The following is a 22,533-nucleotide window of genomic DNA, read 5'->3' on the forward strand; positions in this document are numbered from 1 at the left end:
GTGATGAAGGGATGGAGTGATGGAGTGATGAAGGGATGGAGTGATGAAGGGATGGAGTGATGAAGGGATGGAGTGATGAAGGGATGGAGTGATGAAGTGATGAAGGGATGGAGTGATGAAGGGATGAAGGGATGGAGTGATGAAGGGATGGAGTGATGAAGGGATGGAGTGATGAAGGGATGGAGTGATGGAGTAATGAAGGGATGGAGTGATGAAGGGATGGAGTGATGAAGGGATGGAGTGATGAAGGGATGAATGGATGGAGTGATGAAGGGATGGAGTGATGGAGTGATGAAGGGATGGAGTGATGGAGTGATGGAGTGATGAAGGGATGGAGTGATGAAGGGATGAAGGGATGGAGTGATGAATGGATGGAGTGATGGAGTGATGGAGTGATGGAGTGATGAAGTGATGGAGTGATGAAGGGATGAAGGGATGTAGTGATGAAGTGATGAAGGGATGGAGTGATGAAGGGATGGAGTGATGGAGTGATGGAGTGATGAAGGGATGGAGTGATGAAGTGATGGAGTGATGGAGTGATGGAGTGATGAAGGGATGGAGTGATGGAGTGATGGAGTGATGAAGTGATGGAGTGATGAAGTGATGGAGTGATGAAGTGATGGAGTGATGAAGGGATGGAGTGATGGAGTGATGAAGGGATGGAGTGATGAAGGGATGGAGTGATGAAGGGATGGAGTGATGGAGTGATGAAGGGATGGAGTGATGAAGTGATGGAGTGATGAAGTGATGGAGTGATGAAGGGATGGAGTGATGAAGGGATGGAGTGATGAAGGGATGGAGTGATGGAGTAATGGAGTGATGAGTGATGAAGGGATGGAATGATGAAGGGATGGAGTGATGAAGGGATGAAGGGATGGAGTGATGAAGGGATGGAGTGATGGAGTGATGAAGTGATGGAGTGATGAAGGGATGGAGTGATGAAGGGATAAAGGGATGGAGTGATGAAGGGATGGAGTGATGGAATGATGGAGTGATGAAGGGATGGAGTGATGAAGGGATGGAGTGATGGAGTGATGAAGTGATGGAGTGATGAAGTGATGGAGTGATGAAGGGATGGAGTGATGAAGTGATGGAGTGAAGAAGTGATGGAGTGATGAAGTGATGGAGTGATGAAGGGATGCAGTGATGAAGGGATGGAGTGATGAAGGGATGGAGTGATGGAGTGGTGAAGGGATGAAGGGATGCAGTGATGAAGGAATGGAGTGATGAAGTGATGGAGTGATGGAGTGATGAAGGGATGGAGTGATGAAGTGATGGAGGGATGAAGTGATGGAGGGATGAAGGGATGGAGTGATTGAGTGATGAAGGGATGGAGTGATGAAGGGATGGAGTGATGGAGTGATGAGTAATGGAGTGATGAGTGATGAAGGGATGGAATGATGAAGGGATGGAGTGATGAAGGGATGAAGGGATGGAGTGATGAAGGGATGGAGTGATGGAGTGATGAAGTGATGGAGTGATGAAGGGATGGAGTGATGAAGGGATGGAGTGATGAAGGGATGGAGTGATGGAGTGATGGAGTGATGAAGGGATGGAGTGATGGAGTGATGAAGGGATGGAGTGATGGAGTGATGAAGTGATGGAGTGATGAAGTGATGGAGTGATGAAGTGATGGAGTGATGAAGGGATGGAGTGATGAAGTGATGGAGTGAAGAAGTGATGAAGTGATGGAGTGATGAAGGGATGCAGTGATGAAGGGATGAAGGGATGGAGTGATGAAGGGATGGAGTGATGGAGTGATGAAGGGATGAAGGGATGAAGGGATGAAGGGATGCAGTGATGAAGGAATGGAGTGATGGAGTGATGAAGGGATGAAGGGATGACACACCTCCTCCTCCTCTTCTCTCTCACGAGTGGTCGCAGCTCGTCATTGACGCACGTGCGGATGTTGGTCCAGACTCTTGATGCTCCTGATCCTGAGCGCGCGCCTCCATCATGGAGAAGCTTCAGTCTTCGATGCGCAAAAGAATCTACAGTTCGCCGCCGAACATCAAAGGCTCGGAGCAGGTCGAGGATCAGAAGAACATCCTGCTGAAGCTCCTCAAGTCTCCCGCCAGGAGCGAGGTCATGACGGACGAGCTGAAGAGCAGCTTGAACGGAGACTGTCGCCGGTTCCGAGGCTCGATCTCCTCGCTCTCGGGTCCACGTCCTTCAGGCTCGGACCCGGCGGAGCAGCAGCGACTCATCCCTGAGGCTGAAGCCGAGATGAACGAGCGCTTCCCGGGGGAGCAGAGCCTGGAGCCCCTGGAGCCCCTGGAGCCCCTTGAGCCCGCAGAGGGAGCGTCAGTGTTCGAGCAGACGTTCATCAAGCTGGAGGGCAGCGAGCAGATCCTGGAGGACGAGAGACTCTACCAGGCGGGCTTCATGCACCGGCAGTTCGGGGCGATGCTCCAGCCTGGAGTCAACAAGTTCTCGCTGCGGATGTTGGGCAGCGAGCGCGCGGTGGAGCACGAGCGGGAGCGCGTCAAGTCCGCGGGATTCTGGATCATCCATCCGTACAGCGACTTCAGGTGAAGGAAGTACTTTAACTGTATCATCAAATACTTTATATCTTCACTGAACTTAAAACATGACTTTTTATGGATGATTTACAAACTTCACAGAGTCAACAGTTACTGCTGTGTTGTCAAAACAAAATAGTCCTTAAAGTAAAATAAGTTTAATTTCCAAAAACATCTGAGATTCAAGTGTTAAGATTTAAACGAAATGAAAATATGGCTTAAAAAGCAACTTTGAGGCTTTAATTCAACACTGTTTGAATAAGTTATTAAAATCATGATCTCAAATGTATTTGTTCAACAGTACACAAGTGAAACTATACATATATATATAACTATACATATATAACTATATATATATAACTATACATATATAACTATACATATATAACTATATATATATAACTATATATATATAACTATATATATATAACTATACATATATAACTATACATATATAACTATATATATATATAACTATATATATAACCATACATATATAACTATACATATATAACTATACATATATAACTATACACATATAACACACATATATAACTATACATATATAACTATACATATATAACACACATATATACAAATACATATATAACTATACATATATAACACACATATATAACTATACATATATAACTATACATATATAACTATACATATATAACACACATATATACCTATACATATATAACTATACATATATAACACACATATATAACTATACATATATAACTATACATATATAACACACATATATACCTATACATATATAACTATACATATATAACACACATATATAACTATGCATATATAACTATACATATATAACTATACATATATAACATATTATACAGCGACAACAGCGAGGACGAGTACATGAGTCTAATATGTGACTTTGTGGACTGGAGTGAGAGGAACCTCTTGAACACCTCAAAGACTGAGGATGAAAGTATCCTCTCCCTTTCCACAGGGTTTTTCCCAATGCATTTAAAAATGCCTCTCTCCTCCTCTTGGTCTTCCTTCACTGCTGTATCTCTGGGGGATATTTCATCACTAGTGAAAAAGATGAAATCCTCCCCTTGCTCAGAATGTGTGGAGGTGGACAGTTTGATCCACTGTTTCACTACTCATTGTGTTGAAATACTGGATCAAGTGGCACCTGTTAAATCGAACTTGAAAATTCAGAAAAAAACGGTGCCCTTGGACAAATGTAGATCTCCTGAGTCTGAAGAGACTTTGTCGAAAGACTGAGCGTCTCTGGAAGTCCACTAAACTTGAGGTGCACAGACTACACCTCAGGGATCTGATGACTTCTTACAATGAGATGGTGGAAACTGCTAGATTTGATTACATCAGAAAACTGGTAGCAGGAAATAAGAAAAACCCCAAAATGTTGTTTGACACTATTAATTCACTCGTGTCTCCTGCTCCTCAAATCACGCCCGTCTTCTGTGAAGCTGACAGCAATGATTGTTGAGGTTTTTCATTGATAAAATTAAATTGATCAAAGAGAAAATCTCTCCCCCTTTGTTTGGAACCCCTACTGTCTCTGAGCCCCTCTCCTCCTCTTGGTCTTCCTTCACTGCTGTATCTCTGGGGGATATTTCATCACCAGTGAACAAGATGAAACCCTCCTCTTGCTCAGATGACGTCCTTCCTTGTAGGCTTTTTTCAAAGTATTTGATGTAATTGGCCCCTGAGTTACCAATATGGTGAACCTCTCTCTTTCGACAGGGGCTTTCCCCAATGCATTTAAACATGCCATTGTGGAGTCTCTGCTAAAAAAGCCAGGCTTAGATCCAACTGACCTCAGTAATTTCAGGCCTATTTCTAAGCTCCCTTCCTGGTCCAAGATCTTGGAGAAGGTTGTGTCTGAGCAGCTGTTCCTGGATCAGAGCGATATCCATGTGAAGTTTCAGTCTGGCTTCTTAAACATCTACGGAGACAGCTTTATTGAAAGTGTCCAGTGACATCAAGATGTCGGCTGACTCTGGTAAATTCACTGTTCTGGTTCTCTTGGATCTGTCCTCAGCCTTTGACACAGTTGAACCAGATCCTGCTGAGAAGACTGAGGGATGAAGACTGTCTGGGTCTGTGATAGAATGGTTCTCATCTTACCTTTCTGGGCGCAGTATCTGCCAATCAAATGAGGTCTGAATCGGCAGATCTGTTGTGTGGAGTCCCTCAAGGTTCTGTTCTGGGTCCTTTATTGTTTTGCTGTACTTGATTCCCCTCGGTAAAATCATTCAGAGATTTCCAGATGTTTCTTATCACATTTTTGCTGATGACATCCAGCTCTACTGCTCTGTTGATCCAACTGAGCCCCAGAGGCTGAACTTAGTAAATTGTTGCTAGAAATCAAACAATGAGTGAAAATACTTTGCAGCTAAATGTGGACAAAACTGAAAAACTGGTGATTGCACCTGATGATAAGGTTCCAGGGTTGAGTCAGTACTTGGGTGACTTAGGTCAGTCTGTCAAACTGAGCCTGAGAAACCTGCGTGTTGTATTTGATGAATACGTGTCTCTTGTTCAACACTGTAGAAAACTGACCAGAAACTGTTTCCTTAAACTGAGAGAAATCATATATACATACATATAAAACACATGGGTTGAAATAGCCAGGCCAGAGGGCACATACCTAGCACAGCAGATCCAGACACAGGGGCCCAAGCCGCGGCAGGAACCCGCGGGAGACCAGGACCCGGCAGGCGAGATAACCACCAGAGCCGACCCCAAACACCAGCGAGAAGGCGGACCACCACCGGGGGCGCGAGAGGGCAAGCACAGGCGAGGACGACCGAGGAAGCAGAGAGGGGGAGGCACCAGGCGCAGGCACCGGGGCAGAGGGGCAGCCAGAAGAACCAGTCAGGGGATAGGGCCCCGGGGCCAGGCCGGGCGACGGAGGACCCCCAGACCGTCAGGCTGCCACCAAGTCCATAGCAGGGGACCGAGTCAAGGAGATAGGGATCCACCACAGCAGCGGCGGAGCCCCCCCCAATACCCTGCGGAAAAGGCCAGTAGCCGGGTCGAGTGCCACCGCATGAGCCCGGGGGAGCAATGGCCAGGCACCGGCCCAAGTCCCCCGGGTCATGGGGGCCACGGTTGTGCGGGCAGGGCGGGGGCAATGGGGCTGCAGCCGTCCGGGAACGGCCCCCAATCTTTGAACTGTAGACCGTCCCCAACAGCCGCAGCCCACCTCCCCCATGAGGGAAGTTTGGGGGGCCAGCAGTATTCCATGGGCGGTCCACGGTCTCTAAGGTGCAGAGGCCCCGTCCATCACACGTACTGACCCCCAGCCCCCGCCCCCACCCACCATGCAGCACCCAGGGGGACAGCAGCACTTGCATGGGCGGTACATGGTCACTACGGTAAAATGGGTCCGCCCAATGCCTCCGCCGTCCCTCAGTGTGCCCCCCCCCACCCGGGAAGCCCCCGAAAGACCGACCAACCCGGCCACGAACCCCCAGGACCAAGGGCGACAAACTCCCCGACCACAGCACATGCCACACAGGGCGGGTAGAGGACCACAGCCACCGCTGCAGCAGACACCCACCCCAAGACAGGCCCCCCACCACAGACCAGGCGAAGCCATCGGGGCCGGAAGGTCATCCAGAACACCTGGCCAGCCCCAGCCCCACCCCTAACGGTTCACCCGCCAACCCCGTCAGCGGGACCAGCAACCCCCCAGCCCCAGCACCGCCCCCAGCGCAACCCCCCATCCACCACCCCAGCCACCCCCGCCAGCACCAGCCCCCACGCACCATCAAAAAACCCCCGGAAGCGGGCCACCCCCCCGCCGGCACACGGGGCCATCGCGGCACCAGCGGTCACCACCACCAGGCCCAAGGCACCCACAGGCCCCACCCGCCGGGCCCCCCACACCCGAACCGGCCAAGCCAGAACGGCCCCGGCGAGAAAAGAAGGATATACAGAGCTCGGTGTCTAAAACTAAAACTAAAACTCCTCCAGCATTCTCAGCCTATAGCAGCTAAGATAAACAGTTTTGTTAGTTATGACAGCTAGAGATAAACAGTCAAGTTAATTATAGGCTTTATCGAAAAGTAAGGTTTTAAGATTATTTTTAAACATAGAGAGGATGTCTGCCCTCCGGACTGAAGCCGGTAGTTTGTTCCACAGCAGAGGGGCTTGAAAACTGAAGGCCCTGGCTCCGAATCTACATTTAGAGATTTGTGGTATAACTAGTAGATACACATATAACTATACATATATTACACACATACAGTATATAACTATACATATATAACACACACATATAACTATACATATATAACACACATATATAACTATACATATATATCACACACATATAACACACACAATTATAACTATACATATATAACACACATATATAACTATACATATATTACACACATATATAACTATACATATATAACACACACAATTATAACTATACATATATAACACACATATATTACACACATATATAACTATACATATATAACACACATATATAACTATACATATATAACACACATATATAACTATATATATACAACACACATATATAACTATACATATATAACACACATATATAAAACACACATATATAACCCACATATATAACACACATATATAACACACACATATATGACACACATATATAACACATATATAAAACACACATATATAACACACACTGACTCACACAGACTCACACTGTCTTATATCTACTCAGACTGACTCAAACTGTCTTATACTGACTCAAACTGTCTTGTACTGACTCAGACTGACTCACACTGACTCACACTGTTTTATACTGACTCAGACTGACTCGCATTGCCTTATACTGACTCACACTGTCTTATACTGACTCAGACTGACTCACACTGACTCACACTGTCTTATACTGACTCAGACTGACTCGCACTGCCTTATACTGACTCACACTGTCTTATACTGACTCACACAGACACACACTGTCTTATACTGACTCACACTGACTCACACTGTTTTATACTGACTCAGACTGACTCACACAGACTCACACTGACTCAGACTGACTCACACAGACTCACACTGACTCACAATGACTCACACTGACTCACGGTGACTAACACTGACTCACACTGACTCAGACTGACTCACACTGTTTTATACCGACTCAGACTGACTCACACATACTCACACGGACTCACACTGACTCACACTGTCTTATACTTACTCAGACTGACTCACACTGACTCACACTGACTCACAATGACTCACACTGACTCACGGTGACTAACACTGACTCATACTGACTCACACTGACTCACGGTGACTAACACTGACTCACACTGACTCACACTGACTCACACTGATTCACACTGACTCACAATGACTCACACTGACTCACACTGACTCACGGTGACTAACACTGATTCACACTGACTCACAATGACTCACACTGACTCACACTGACTCACGGTGACTCACACTGACTCACACTGACTCACACTGACTCACGGTGACTCACACTGACTCACACTGACTCACACTGACTCACGGTGACCAAGTTTTAAAGTTTTAAAGAAACACATTTACTGATACAAAATAAAATAATTACTGTTCAAACGTTGATACATAAAAAGCATTTATTAATTGTAATTTAACTGAGAACATTTTTAATATCATTTATTTTCTTCAAGGGTTGATTAAACATTTATTAACTATTTTACTGCACTGGCCGAGTCAACATTTCACCCTAAATGCAGCTTTTGAATGATCTCCGTTGAAATTTAAAAACCTTCAAAAATGATGTTGAACATCTTTGGCTCAAACAGCATCTGTCGGCATCAATGTGTGTCACTGCAGGTTTTTCACTCTCATCTGAATTAGACTTTTTTTTATTTCATTTAGCGAAGGCCCTGGATTAGCGAGAGGCAGCAGCTTGGAAATGGGGTAATCAAAGTAGGGTAACATTGGCGATATTAGAAGCAACATCAGTGGAGATTATTAAAGCACAATTAGTCTAATGGAGCAGAGATGGTGTAGATGGCAGCGTTTCCTACACACACTCACACTGACACACACAGACACACACAGACACACACACACTCACACAGACACTCACACACTCACACTGACACACACAGACACACACACTCACACAGACACACACACACTCACACACACACACTCACACAGACACTCACACACTCACACAGACACACACAGACACACACACTCACACAGACACACACACACTCACTCACACACACTCACACAGACACACACACACTCACACACACACACTCACACAGACACAAACACAGTCAGACAGGAAGAGAGATTGAAATGATGTGAGGAATCATCCAGATGTTCGCTGAGCTCCACATATATGAGGTGTCATGACTTCATGGGTCAAAATCAGGGATTTGGCATCAAAGTGGAACGCTTAGCAGATCTGATGTTACAGGTTCCTGCACGAGACCATCAACCTTTTATCATCTGCTCTGACCCGACATCTAATAATGAGCTTTTTCTAACTCGATTTCATGTCAGGTTTAGGTGATTCAACGCATCATTCATCCGACGCTCGATATTGTTCAGTATCATCAAATCTCTAGTAAATCTGTGACTAGAAGAATGATCATATACTAGTAGTATAGTAGTAGTATAGTAGTAGTATATATAGATCGATTAAGTGTTTCTTTACTCACAGATGAAAGAACACATTTAAAAAAAGAAAGAAGTTAAAAATGTATTTTCCTTTGAAATGCTCTTGCAGCGAAACAATCTCCTCCATCTAAACCTGTTCTCTGTGTCTCTCACACATGTGTCACTACATGAACCTTCTCTTAGTTCTTCATCTAGACCTCCTGTCACTACATGAACCTTCTCTTTGTTCTTCATCTAGACCTCCTGACACTACATGAACCTTCTCTTTGTTCTTCATCTAGACCTCCTGTCACTACATGAACCTTCTCTTTGTTCTTCATCTAGACCTCCTGACACTACATGAACCTTCTCTTTGTTCTTCATCTAGACCTCCTGTCACTACATGAACCTTCTCTTTGTTCTTCATCTAGACCTCCTGACACTACATGAACCTTCTCTTAGTTCTTCATCTAGACCTCCTGTCACTACATGAACCTTCTCTTTGTTCTTCATCTAGACCTCCTGTCACTACATGAACCTTCTCTTTGTTCTTCATCTAGACCTCCTGACACTACATGAACCTTCTCTTAGTTCTTCCTCTAGACCTCCTGACACTACATGAACCTTCTCTTAGTTCTTCATCTAGACCTCCTGACACTACATGAACCTTCTCTTTGTTCTTCATCTAGACCTCCTGACACTACATGAACCTTCTCTTTGTTCTTCATCTAGACCTCCTGACACTACATGAACCTTCTCTTTGTTCTTACTCTAGACCTCCTGACACTACATGAACCTTCTCTTTTTTCTTCATCTAGACCTCCTGACACTACATGAACCTTATCTTTGTTCTTCATCTAGACCTCCTGACACTACATGAACCTTCTCTTTGTTCTTACTCTTGACCTCCTGACACTACATGAACCTTCTCTTTTTTCTTCATCTAGACCTCCTGACACTACATGAACCTTCTCTTTTTTCTTCATCTACACCTCCTGACACTACATGAACCTTCTCTTTTTTCTTCATCTAGACCTCCTGACACTACATGAACCTTCTCTTTGTTCTTCATCTAGATCTATAAAAACGATTCACTTTATTTCTTTTTCTCAGTTTTCTCTATGAAGACTTGCATGCAGACAGTTTATACCAACATTGTAAGGAGATAATGTATGTTGATTGTCAATAATGCTGACATAGATCCTTTAGTTTTAGTTTAGTAGTTAAGATCACCCGAAGGTTACCATCAGCGTGTTACAAACAACTTGATATGTATTATTATTGATAATAACTGGTTGTCCACTTATACAATGATCAAATGAGTGATTCTTAAACAGCGGCCAACAGAGTAACAAGCAAGGAAACACAAAATAAATATTATACGATTGATGAAAAACAGGCAAAGGGCCTTCGGTGCCTGTGGACGACCACGTCGGTGACCCCTGACGGTAGAGTTTTTGCAACTAAAGACTTGCTTCTTCAAAATGCTTGTCAACTTCTAGTGTGTTGTGTGGCGAATGTTGAACACTGACTATGTCTATCTTATGAAAATACATGGTTTGATTTCTAGCATTAAATAAATCATAAAATATAAAACATAAAAAACATAAATCGTGTATTCTATATTTTTATTTTTTAAATGCACTTGTATTTGCTTTTGTTGTCTGTCTTGATCTGGATCTGGAAGCCTGGTCTTGGTCTTGACTGCAAGTCTAATTTGGAGACATAAGTAGGATAGTCCTACACTTTTGATCTGGACACACTGTTGGTTGAAATTAGTTTGTGTTGTTTTTTTGCTGCCTCCATGGTTGTCAAAGCCTCTAGAGTCCTTCAGACAAATCATCAGTTCAGTGAGTAGGTCGACAGTTACAAATGTTGCTCATAGTATCCTGACTGTGTCGCCTCCTCAGTTGCAGCCAAAAAAAGCCTTTTTCTACCCAAATGTTAACCATGTCAGTTTCCAAATTGATCAACGTAATGAGAAACTGCTGTTAAAGCTTTCTGACACTAAACATGTCTGACTGGCACATGATGTAAATATGGTTAATATGATTGCTGACTGGCCAGCGTTACAGGTGTGTACTAAGCCATTGAGCTGCATGCAGGCTGTTGCGCTTCACTGGCAGTGAGAGATAAGTATCTCGGGTACAAATGTCATCCCTTTTTCAGCTGTCCTGATTGATCTAAGCTCCTTTCACCGTTTTAAGCCTTTTTGTGTTCACTTTGCTTATAACTCCCCTCTCTTTGTGCTCTCATGCTCTTTAACAGAGTTGCACTCTGACCCAAATCGTGCAAGATTCATTCCTCTTTGGACCACGAGAGGACCAGAACCCCCGCCCCAACTGTCAGATTTATTTTGATGGTATCACCAGATTACACCAGAAAGATGCTCGTCCCAGGTCTGACTGAGAGTACAGTCGGCTCCAGACGAACAGGGAGGTTTGTAGGAGCATCTAATGTGCTCTGTAGACCTTTGTTGTCCAGATGTTCCAGTGTTCGGCAGCAGGTTGACGTGTGCAGAGCAGTAATGCTAACTACTCAACATCTGGCTAATGGGATGTGACTTCTGGAAATGGCGAGGATTCACAGGAGATAACAGTGGATTTACCTTATAAAAGGCAGCACAACCAGACCAGTGTTTTTCTACAAAGGCAACAAGGGAACATGAGAGAGAACATGATTGACTAGTTTGACTCAATGTTAGAAGGTCAAGTGCCAACAGGTTCAACTGTGTTCGAGTCAGAGCCTTCAGCAGGTAACCCTTGTGTAGGTACTTCCACCAAATCTCTTTACATCTCTTCTGGACCTCAGTCGTGCTGCTGACACTGTTATCACCACATTCTTTTACAAAGACAAGAAAACCAAATAGGTAGAAGTAGAACTGACCTACACTGGTTTAAGTCTGACAGAAAATCTATCAATTATCTATCAGACAGAAACATGTCAACCACCTCTCATCGACACACACTAAGGTTATGTTCTTGGTCCTGTTCACACTCTATATCTTCCACTAGACATCTTGATTAGAAGATATAAACTTTCACTGTTTTGCTGATGACACTCAAGTGTATTTGTCAATGAAGCAGATGAAAGAAATCAGCTACACAACTACAGTCCTGTATTACATATATCGTCAGCTACACAACTACAGTCCTGTATCACACATATCAACAGCTACACAACTACACTCCTGTATCATACATACCAACAGCTACACAACTACAGTCCTGTATCACACATATCGTCAGCTACACAACTACAGTCCTGTATCACACACATCAACAGCTACACAACTACACTCCTGTATCATACATATCAACAGCTACACTACAACAGTCCTGTATCACACACATCAACAGCTACACAACTACACTCCTGTATCATACATATCGTCAGCTACACTACCACAGTCCTGTATCACACACATCAACAGCTACACAACTACACTCCTGTATCATACATATCGTCAGCTACACTACCACAGTCCTGTATCACACACATCAACAGCTACACAACTACACTCCTGTATCATACATACCAACAGCTACACAACTACAGTCCTGTATCACACATTTCGTCAGCTACACAACTACAGTCCTGTATCACACACATCAACAGCTACACAACTACACTCCTGTATCATATATATCGTCAGCTACACTACCACAGTCCTGTATCACACACATCAACAGCTACACAACTACACTCCTGTATCATACATATCAACAGCTACACAACTACACTCCTGTATCACACATATGAACAGCTACACAACTACACTCCTGTATCACACATATCAACAGCTACACAACTACACTCCTGTATCACACATATCAACAGCTACACAACTACACTCCTGTATCATACATATCGTCAGCTACACAACTACACTCCTGTATCACACATATCAACAGCTACACAACTATACTCCTGTATCACACATATCAACAGCTACACAACTACACTCCTGTATCACACATATCAACAGTTAAACAACTACACTCCTGTATTACACATATCAACAGTTACACAACTACACTCCTGTATCACACATATCAACAGTTAAACAACTACACTCCTGTATTACACATATCAACAGCTACACAACTACACTCCTGTATCATACATATCGTCAGCTACACAACTACACTCCTGTATCATACATATTGTCAGCTACACAACCACAGTCCTGTATCACACACATCAACAGCTACACAATGGATGTGTAAAACTTAACTGAACTCGGACAAAACTGAGTTTCTACTTGTTGCTCCACAACATCTTAACAATCACTTACTAATGATCTTCTCAACATGGACTCCTGCTGCACAAACGTCAACAATCTTGGTGTTCGATCATTAAAGTCACACATGAAACAAATGTAACGACTTCCTCCTTCGTAACATTTCAAACATCACTTCCTTCCTTTAGATGCTGAGAAACTCTTTTGTTCCTCCAGACTGTTGTAAGATCTTCTGTCAGGATGTTCTCTCAGGATCTTCTGCTCATTCATCTCTCGTGTCCTGACTTCAGACTAAGAGACATTTCTCTTGTTCTGTCTTTACATTGACTTCAGTGGAATTGAATTCTCTTAAAGTGATATTTCACCAAAATTAAAACTTCATTCATTTTCTGCTCGACTAAGGGTTGGAATTATTTTCAGAGTAATCTGTTCTTTTTATAGACAAAAATGCAAGTTTGTTTGTAAAAGCAAAATCAGCCCAGTTGATCTTCTCAAAAAAGATGACAAAAACATCCAAATACCTCCATACTGTCACTTTTATATGTATTTTTTAAGATGCCAAGTATTATCGTCTTTAGATCATGTTCACGAGTGAGGGTGACTTGGGTCTAAGCACAACATTTGAGTGGATGTACTTCTCATTATGAATAGAAACTAAATGTTGTGATGTCTCGTAGGTTCTACTGGGATCTGACGATGCTCCTGCTGATGGTCGGAAACCTCATCATCATTCCTGTGGGAATCACCTTTTTCAAAGACGAGAACACGCCGCCTTGGATAGTTTTTAATGTGGTGTCAGACACCTTCTTCCTCATGGACTTGGTTCTTAACTTTCGTACCGGTATCGTCAAGCAGGACAACACCGAGATCATCCTGGACCCACAGAAGATCAAGATCAAATACTTGAAGAGTTGGTTCATGGTGGACTTTATTTCCTCCATACCCGTGGACTACATCTTCCTCATCGTGGAAACGCGCATTAATTCTGATTTCTACAAGACGGCTCGAGCTCTGAGGATTGTGCGCTTCACCAAAATCTTGAGTTTGCTCAGATTGCTTCGGCTCTCCAGACTCATTCGCTACATCCACCAGTGGGAAGAGGTACATCAGCCAGGATCAGATCATCATTTAAATAACGAGATGATGGCGAATGATATCGTTATTACACAACCACTGTGCTCTTTTTCATGATCACATTTCCACTGGTTTATTCTATGATAAACAAACAACTTACTTTATTTACCATCTTTACTTTATGAATGGAGTCTGATAATGTCACTTGCAGATTATCATGTAACGATCAATAGTCTCTTGTTTCTATAGAAGATTAAAGTTCAGCCTTGATGCCATTAATCAGATCCATTTTGAAAATCCTTAGATTAGAGAAAATTAAAATTTCATATCTTTATTTAAAAAGATATTAGTTAATTGTTTTGCTGCCTCTCATCCTGATAATCTGTGTTGTAGGTTTTCCATATGACCTATGACCTGGCTAGCGCCATGGTGCGTATCATGAATCTGATCGGTATGATGCTCCTGCTCTGTCACTGGGACGGATGTCTGCAGTTTCTCGTTCCCATGCTGCAGGATTTTCCTCCTGACTGCTGGGTCACTCGAAACAAGATGGTGGTGAGTAGATGATTAAATCCGGTTCAAATACCTAGAAAGTGTGAAATACCCAAAACATTTTCTTAAAAGATTGTGGCTTGATGAGAAGATAAACAATGTTGATTTATCTCATCTTCCTGCTGTTATTTTGTTTGATTTCCGAGCCATTAATATTTCGAGTGTAGAGAAGCGACAGAGAGAAAGTTGACGCCAAAGGAATTAAACTAAGATGCAGAAAAGGCTTAGCATTATCACTTCTCCTGAAATATTTCTGGAAATGCACAGTTAAGTGTTGTTTGTTTGTTTTACTGCAAATATAAGGGTGACAATGTCATAGTTAGGTTGACCTCTTCTCATGGTCATCCAACTCTGTAGAAGACCAATGTAGAAGTGTGAGCAACAACATAAACAAGCAAAACAACATTCAAACCATCAAACATGTAGTTCTAGAGAGTCTTTTGAAAACATATAAAAAACTAAATGATACTCCTAAACATTTAAAGTATAAGTATTTATGATGAAATTAAAATGATAAAACAAGGTGCTAAGGTGAAAATCACAGCGCTATCACCGACCTGGCATCCTGGAAGTTCCAAAATAAAACTCTTTTAGTTCTCTGTAAAAGTTGCGTTTCCATTCCAGAGCAGTTTTTTAGTTCACCGACTCTTGTCTCTCCTGCAGAACGACACCTGGGGTCAACAGTATTCTTACGCCCTCTTCAAAGCCATGAGCCACATGTTGTGCATCGGTTACGGGTTGTATCCACCTATAGGGATGGTCGACGTCTGGCTCACAATCCTCAGCATGATCGTGGGCGCGACCTGCTTCGCCATGTTTATCGGTCATGCAACTGCACTGATCCAGTCTCTGGACTCCTCCAGGAGACAGTATCAAGAGAAGGTAGGTGTTCTTGCTTCGATGCCTCAGAATCTAAAAATACATGAACAATGTTCAGATGTTCACAACATAACTGCAAGAGTTTGAAAAGAGGGAAAGGCAGAAATTGTATTCTACCTAAAGCTAATTTAAAGGGTAACTTACTTGATTGACTTTGATTTTTAAAGATAAAATAAAATTACATGTTGCCAATTCAAACTCATTTGCTATATCAATTTATATAAGAAAACTAATTTTTTATGTTTAATTATATCTTCATTTCGCATCAACTCCAACTCAGCTTAATCTTTATAAGCATCTGGTTGTCACAGTGGAGACATCACGAAGCCCCTTGTGAAAGAGAATAGTGGCAAAGTTCTAGCCATATAATAATTTGACTTTAATTTTAAGCTTTTAAAAGTTTTAAACTTATATAAAGCTTTATGAACATTTCCCACATTCAACATGTTTTGGAGTTTCACAAACCATCGTCCACAGTGGACGCAGAACTTTACACGCTTGAAAGAGAATAACGGGTATAGATGAGGAGCACAAGACAAAACTGCAAGACATGAACAATTTAATAGGTCAGATGCTACTCACCGATGCTACTCACCGCTGCCAGGCAGCGCTCTAATTCTCAGCCCATCTTTCCTTGAATTAGCCAATACTATCCATTGAATGTTTGTTGTCATTACACATATCAACCAATCATAAGGTATAGTTTGCTTCTCTGATGCAACAGGCTGGTACAGCAGGCTGTGATTGGTTCTTTCTACAGCGTCCACTGCACGTTGTCGTCAGGAATATGTATTTTCTCTCTGTCCAAAAATCCTAACCTATTCTCTGAAGACTTCACAAAGCGTTTTTTTCTATCTTTGAAATTCGTCGACCAAGAATCTTTTAAATCCAAACTTCTAGAACTTACTGTATCTAGCAGCGAAGTTTTCTTTTTCACTTAACATTTGGTGAAGCTTTGCCAAGATGCGTAAACTGACGTGGGTGATAAAAACAGGGAACAAATCAAATGCGTTATGGATGCAAAGCCTCATGATATAATGAATACTCACTATATTACTCTGGATTGTAAAACATATATAGACACAATTGGTTTATCTCCAAAGAGATGAGCTGTTTAAACATCATCTGATTATTTTATTTTCATTTTTTAGGCAACGTTTTCAGTCAGATTTCAACTGGACAGTATCCACTTGGGTCTGTCTGCCAGGGTTCAGGGCTGAAGGACACAGAAGTTAATGTTATTATCCCACAGAGAGCGACTGTCAGATGCGATGCACAGTTTGCAGGTTTCACAGATGGTCAGACAGTCGACTGTGAATAGAATAAACAAATACAGTCGTCCTCTGAGCCAGGGCATCAATCAGCTTAATATAGTGTTTCTGAGACTACTTTGCTTTTATTCTCTTGCAGCTAAACATCATTCGATCACTTCTGTCTGTGTTGTCTCCAGTACAAGCAGGTGGAACAATACATGTCCTTCCACAAGCTTCCTGCCGACATGCGTCAGAGGATCCATGATTACTACGAGCATCGTTATCAGGGGAAGATGTTTGACGAGGAAAGCATTTTGGAAGAGCTGAACGAACCACTGCGAGAGGTCAGAGCCCAACTCTTGTTGAACTCAATGCTAAGCTAATGCTAACTTGTGTGGCTAGGTATGCTATTAACATAGCAAGGAAGCCGCTTCTAAAAATCTACTAATCTTTGTCCTGCAAATCCTAGTGTTTAAGCTCATGAGCCAAATAAAACAGTATCGTAGAACAGGGTCAAGAGTCTTGAAGTCTAGACAGAGTTCCAGGCTGTTGCTCCTAAGCTTTGGAACGATTTTATCTCTCTTTCACTTGATGGATCTACTGACTCCTTCAAGAAACATCTGTGTTTGATGATCTACTGACTCCTTCAAGAAACATCTGTGTTTGATGATCTACTGACTCCTTCAAGAAACATCTGTGTTTGATGATCTACTGACTCCTTCAAGAAACATCTGTGTTTGATGATCTACTGACTCCTTCAAGAAACATCTTAAGACGTTTTTATTTGTTCAGGCTTTTCCTTGATTTTCTTTAATTCCTGTTGTGTTATCAGTATTATCTTGACCTTTAAAGTATATACTTTATTGAGTATTGTTTAAGTTCTTTGTGACCCTGGTCTGGAAAAGTGCTCTATAAATACAAATTACTTACTTACTTACATGGTAACGTAACTTAACCAGAAAAACTAATTCTTTTGATAAGGCACTGTTTGTTTTTTTCATGATCTGTATCCTGATAATGTTATATGATAAAAAAAACAAAAACAATACTTTTTGTCTCTGACTAAGGAGAAATACTGCGGTATTTCCCTGATTGATCAGTGTTCACGCTGGTTTGGTTCAGTTAATTTATCTAATATTGCTCTTTGACTTTGCTCACTGATGTTAACAGCTGTTAATCTGATTAGTAATGGCTGGATCAGTCTGGGAATGGCGGCTTTCATGTAAAGAACTAAGCTGTTAACCAGCCTGCTTTCACAGTGATGAATACATCCTGGAGAGAAGGTGTAACAAAATGTTCTTTTCTATCACCTTTCAGGAAATTATAAACTTCAATTGCCGTAAATTGGTGGCATCAATGCCTCTATTTGCCAATGCCGATCCAAATTTTGTCACCTCAATGCTGACCAAACTCCGATTCGAGGTTTTCCAGCCAGCAGACTACATCATCAGAGAAGGAACCATCGGCAAGAAGATGTACTTCATTCAGCACGGTGTGGTCAGTGTCCTGACCAAAAGCAGCAAAGACACCAAGCTATCTGATGGCTCTTATTTTGGAGGTAATATCTCGACCCCCTCCCCCTGACTGTCACATGATGCTTACTAATCTCCTCGGTTGGTGGCAGCAGATCAGCCTCGATGTCAGTGAAGAAGGGCTTGTAGTTGGATTCGCTTTGATTTATTTTTCTCAAACACTTTGCAGATTAACGCGCCGACTATTGTGACTGAGAGAAAATATCACATCATCTCCTTTAAAAGCCCCAATACTGAGGACGGGGTTTGTCTTTCGAAATAGCCACATAAATGTAATGTCATGCAGTTTTTATCCACAACTGAAGATTTCAGTGAGTTGAATGAAAGCATGTAGTGGATCTGTTTTTGCTTGATGTGGAAAAAAAAATCATATAATGCTGAGGTATGTTGATGGTAGAAGATGGAAGTGAGACAAGCTTTTACAGTGGAATCTTTCTCAAAATATGTTTCCGTTCTCCACTTGTTCTTAAAGACTGTTTGCATCTCCTTATCTACTGATATGTGGCAGCAACTTAACGTTGTTTCTAGATTTAAGAGGTTGACTAAAGTTGAAAACAGCAGAGATTTCAACAAATGGTTATATGTTTCAGCTCTTCCATGTGAAGTCATGTGATATGTCTGATTTCTGAGTCCCGATATTTTATCACAACTGCAATGCCTTCATTGTAGTTAGAAACCCAATCTTCGTACCTTTTTTTGGTTTGATTTTTAAGGTATAGAGGTATAGAAAGGTTTGAAATGTATTTTATGATCTGGGCCAAGGTTTATAGTTACATTTACAGAGGGCCATACAGTGACAGTTCAGGCAAAAGCAAGAACGGACCAACAATAGGGGCCTAAATATGATTATAAAACGGATTTATTTTTTATCAACATGGATAAATTAAATAAAAAATAAACAAGTCAAGAAGAAGATTATAAGATCAAATTGGTGTCGGATTTAATTTCATTTAATTGCGATTATATATAAAGGTTTTTATTTAGAGTTGAATTTGTAAGAAATACCAATATAATTGTTTTTTAAATAAAATCTTGAGGCTTGAGAATCATTTCTACATGATCACTTTTACAGTATCTATCTTGTATTTACATACTACATTTAACATATTCTCATATTCTGAAAGCTCCCCATAGCTCGATTGCTTGTGTAAAATAAACTTATATATTTGTATTTACTGTACATTCAACTATACTGTTAGAAATTAGTTTTAATGTCTCATATCTTCTGTCACATTATTTCCAACAGGCTGAAAACCATGAGGCTCAGAATATATCATCTTCTTCATAAAAAGGGAAATGTTCTTGGTGCTGGTTATACAAATATTAAACTTCAAATCTAGTGATTTATGGCATTGAAGCGTCATAAAAAGTGTGTCTTAGATTTAAGATCTTCTACACCTAGTTCCTTAGCAGCAAGATTAATAGGCGACTGAAAAAAAATCCAAAGATTTAATCTTTGTGGTGATATAATATAAACATATTAAATTAAAATGAAATAGAGTGAAGGCTCTGGTGTACTCGGCCGCGTCCTCATTACGACTCTCCTGAAAAACATGTCTCGTTTTTTTTTTAAATGCAGCATTATTCTATTTTTCTGATCTGGCACGACAGCTGAGGTCAGGACGAACTGTAAGCTGCAGAAATTGCATTAAGTGCTCCATCTGTGGAACATCAGAGACGGCACTTCTCTCCCTGATGTTCCACCCTCCAACTTTGATAATTATTCAATTGTTTTATGAAAGTATGAAATGTTCAAAGTGGAGCAAGATTTTTATCTTTTATCCTCCGTGACTTGCAGAGATCTGCCTGTTGACTCGAGGCAGGAGGACGGCCAGTGTCCGGGCTGATAACTACTGCCGCCTCTACTCTCTGTCGGTGGACAATTTCAATGAGGTGTTGGAGGAATATCCCATGATGCGACGGGCCTTTGAAACAGTGGCACTGGACAGGCTTGACCGCATAGGTGAGTGGATAAGAGATGAATTCCATCCTCCCAATATCTATATTTAGTGTCACAGTTACAGAATTCAATGTAACACGTGTAGCTACAGCTGTATATTAAAAAAAAAATTGCATCAATTTATTTAGCTTAAAACCAATTTTGTTGGTAAAGTTTAAATCATAATTTTATCTTCTTTAAACTTGTTTGTATTGATTTCTATTGACATCACCAGTAGAGCAAGACTATGTGAATGTTCTATGGGCTCAATGTGAAAACTTCATACCTTCTTGTTTCCAACAAAGGGAAGAGAAACTCTGTGCTTCAACACAAAGTCCAGCATCATCAGAGCTCTGGCACTTTAAACCTCCATGAGAGTGAGATCATCCAAAGAATCGTCCAGCATGACCGGGACATGGCCCAATGTACAGCACAGCTAATCCAGACCAGCAATGCACAGAGCCTTAGCCCTCATCTCCCATCTCCTTCACATACCCCGGTCATCTGGGCCCCACTTGTCCAGGCACCACTCCAGGCTGCTGCTGCCACCACCCCTCTAGCACTGGCCTTAGCCACTCACTCCCAGCTCCCCCCAATCATCTTCCATCATCCTCTGGCTGCTGGAGCTGGATTGCAGAGAGAAGCTGTGAGCTTTCCAAAGAGAGTCCAAGTGGGCGCCGGTGTCTGTGGATCAGGCCCTAGTTCTCCAGTGGGTACCACCAGATTTTATTCTGAATCATCTACTCCAGCAGGCATCAGAGCTCAACATTACCCTACTGGGGGTGTGAACCCCCAACCTATCTTCACCAGCAGCCTGCAGCCTCTGGCACCAAAACCCATGTACCAACAGCCCCTTTACCCATCACATTCTGGCATGACTTCTGTGTTTCCAGTCAGCCATACCTCTGTATCCTACACCTGGGCACCTCAGCTTGGCCCTCAGCACTTCCACGGTATGAGAACCATTTCATCACATCCTGTAGGTCTGCTTCAGGAAGGGGCACCAGCAAGGTCAGCAGGAAGATTCCCAACTCCAACTTCCTATTCAATAACCCCCCTAATCTCCAGCTCTGTCAGCCCGTTCATAAGCCAGATGCAGCCGACCTCTCACGCCATCACACAACAGACTGGGTCAAGTCATGACAGAGTGTCCAGCTTTGTGAATCTCCCGCATTTCCCCTTCATCACCAACAACCAGTCCTCTTGTGGATTAATTCCTCATGTGTTAGGGGGTGGAACTGCAGCAACAGCATCCTTGGCACATAATTGCCTGTCTGGCCTTCATTCTGCATTCCTACCACAGGTACCTCCAGAACACTCCGCCCTGGCCTCGCTGGCCCAGTATGGCTCTGGGGAAGCCTCACCCTGTTACACCCCACCTGTCCACAGTCCCAGGATCCAGAGCCCTGTAATGGGTGGAACGATATATCACAGTGAGTCCCCTTATTCCAGGAATTTTGAACACTCTATCAACCTGCAGACATCGTCTCCTACCAGGGTCGCCTGCACAGAGACATCGCTTGAGCACTTTACCCAGGAAATAAAGACTATCTCAGGCTCTTTTAGTTCCACAAACCAGCAACGGCCTTTGGCCATGAGTGGCTCATTGGATGCATCTAACAATACCTTCAGTACACCCTACAGCCCTAATCCGGGCCACACAACCCCTGTAAGCTTGGCGTTTTTCGGACCTGAATCTCAGAACCAGTCAGTGACAGGATACGCCACATCAGCACCAAAATTAGAGACTGAACAAAAACTTCCCTCCAACTTGTAAAAATGAGACTACTCCCAAAAAAGCTAGTGATCGTCATACTTAAGAGACATGAATGTTGAGTGCTGGATCTTTTTAACATGTAACAGAACATCATATATTTTTTCTACAGCAATATTTGAATAC

The 22,533-nt window shown here is 42.4% G+C and overlaps 1 protein-coding gene across 1 annotated transcript; it reads left to right on the plus strand.

Moving 5' to 3' along the window:
• The first annotated feature begins 1,956 nt into the window (after positions 1 to 1,956).
• On the plus strand, positions 1,957 to 22,410 carry LOC148074559 (potassium/sodium hyperpolarization-activated cyclic nucleotide-gated channel 3-like). Its single transcript, XM_087797769.1, has 8 exons — positions 1,957 to 2,531; positions 14,082 to 14,505; positions 14,872 to 15,033; positions 15,694 to 15,912; positions 17,360 to 17,506; positions 18,480 to 18,720; positions 20,493 to 20,657; positions 20,939 to 22,410. Exons 1-8 carry the CDS (start codon positions 1,957 to 1,959, stop codon positions 22,408 to 22,410), a joined length of 3,405 nt encoding a protein of 1,134 aa, XP_087653895.1.
• Positions 22,411 to 22,533: the final 123 nt, after the last annotated feature.

This window comes from Callionymus lyra, chromosome 8 (genome assembly GCF_982586985.1).
Source record: "Callionymus lyra chromosome 8, fCalLyr1.hap1.1, whole genome shotgun sequence".
In the NCBI taxonomy this organism is placed as follows: Eukaryota; Metazoa; Chordata; class Actinopteri; order Syngnathiformes; family Callionymidae; genus Callionymus; species Callionymus lyra.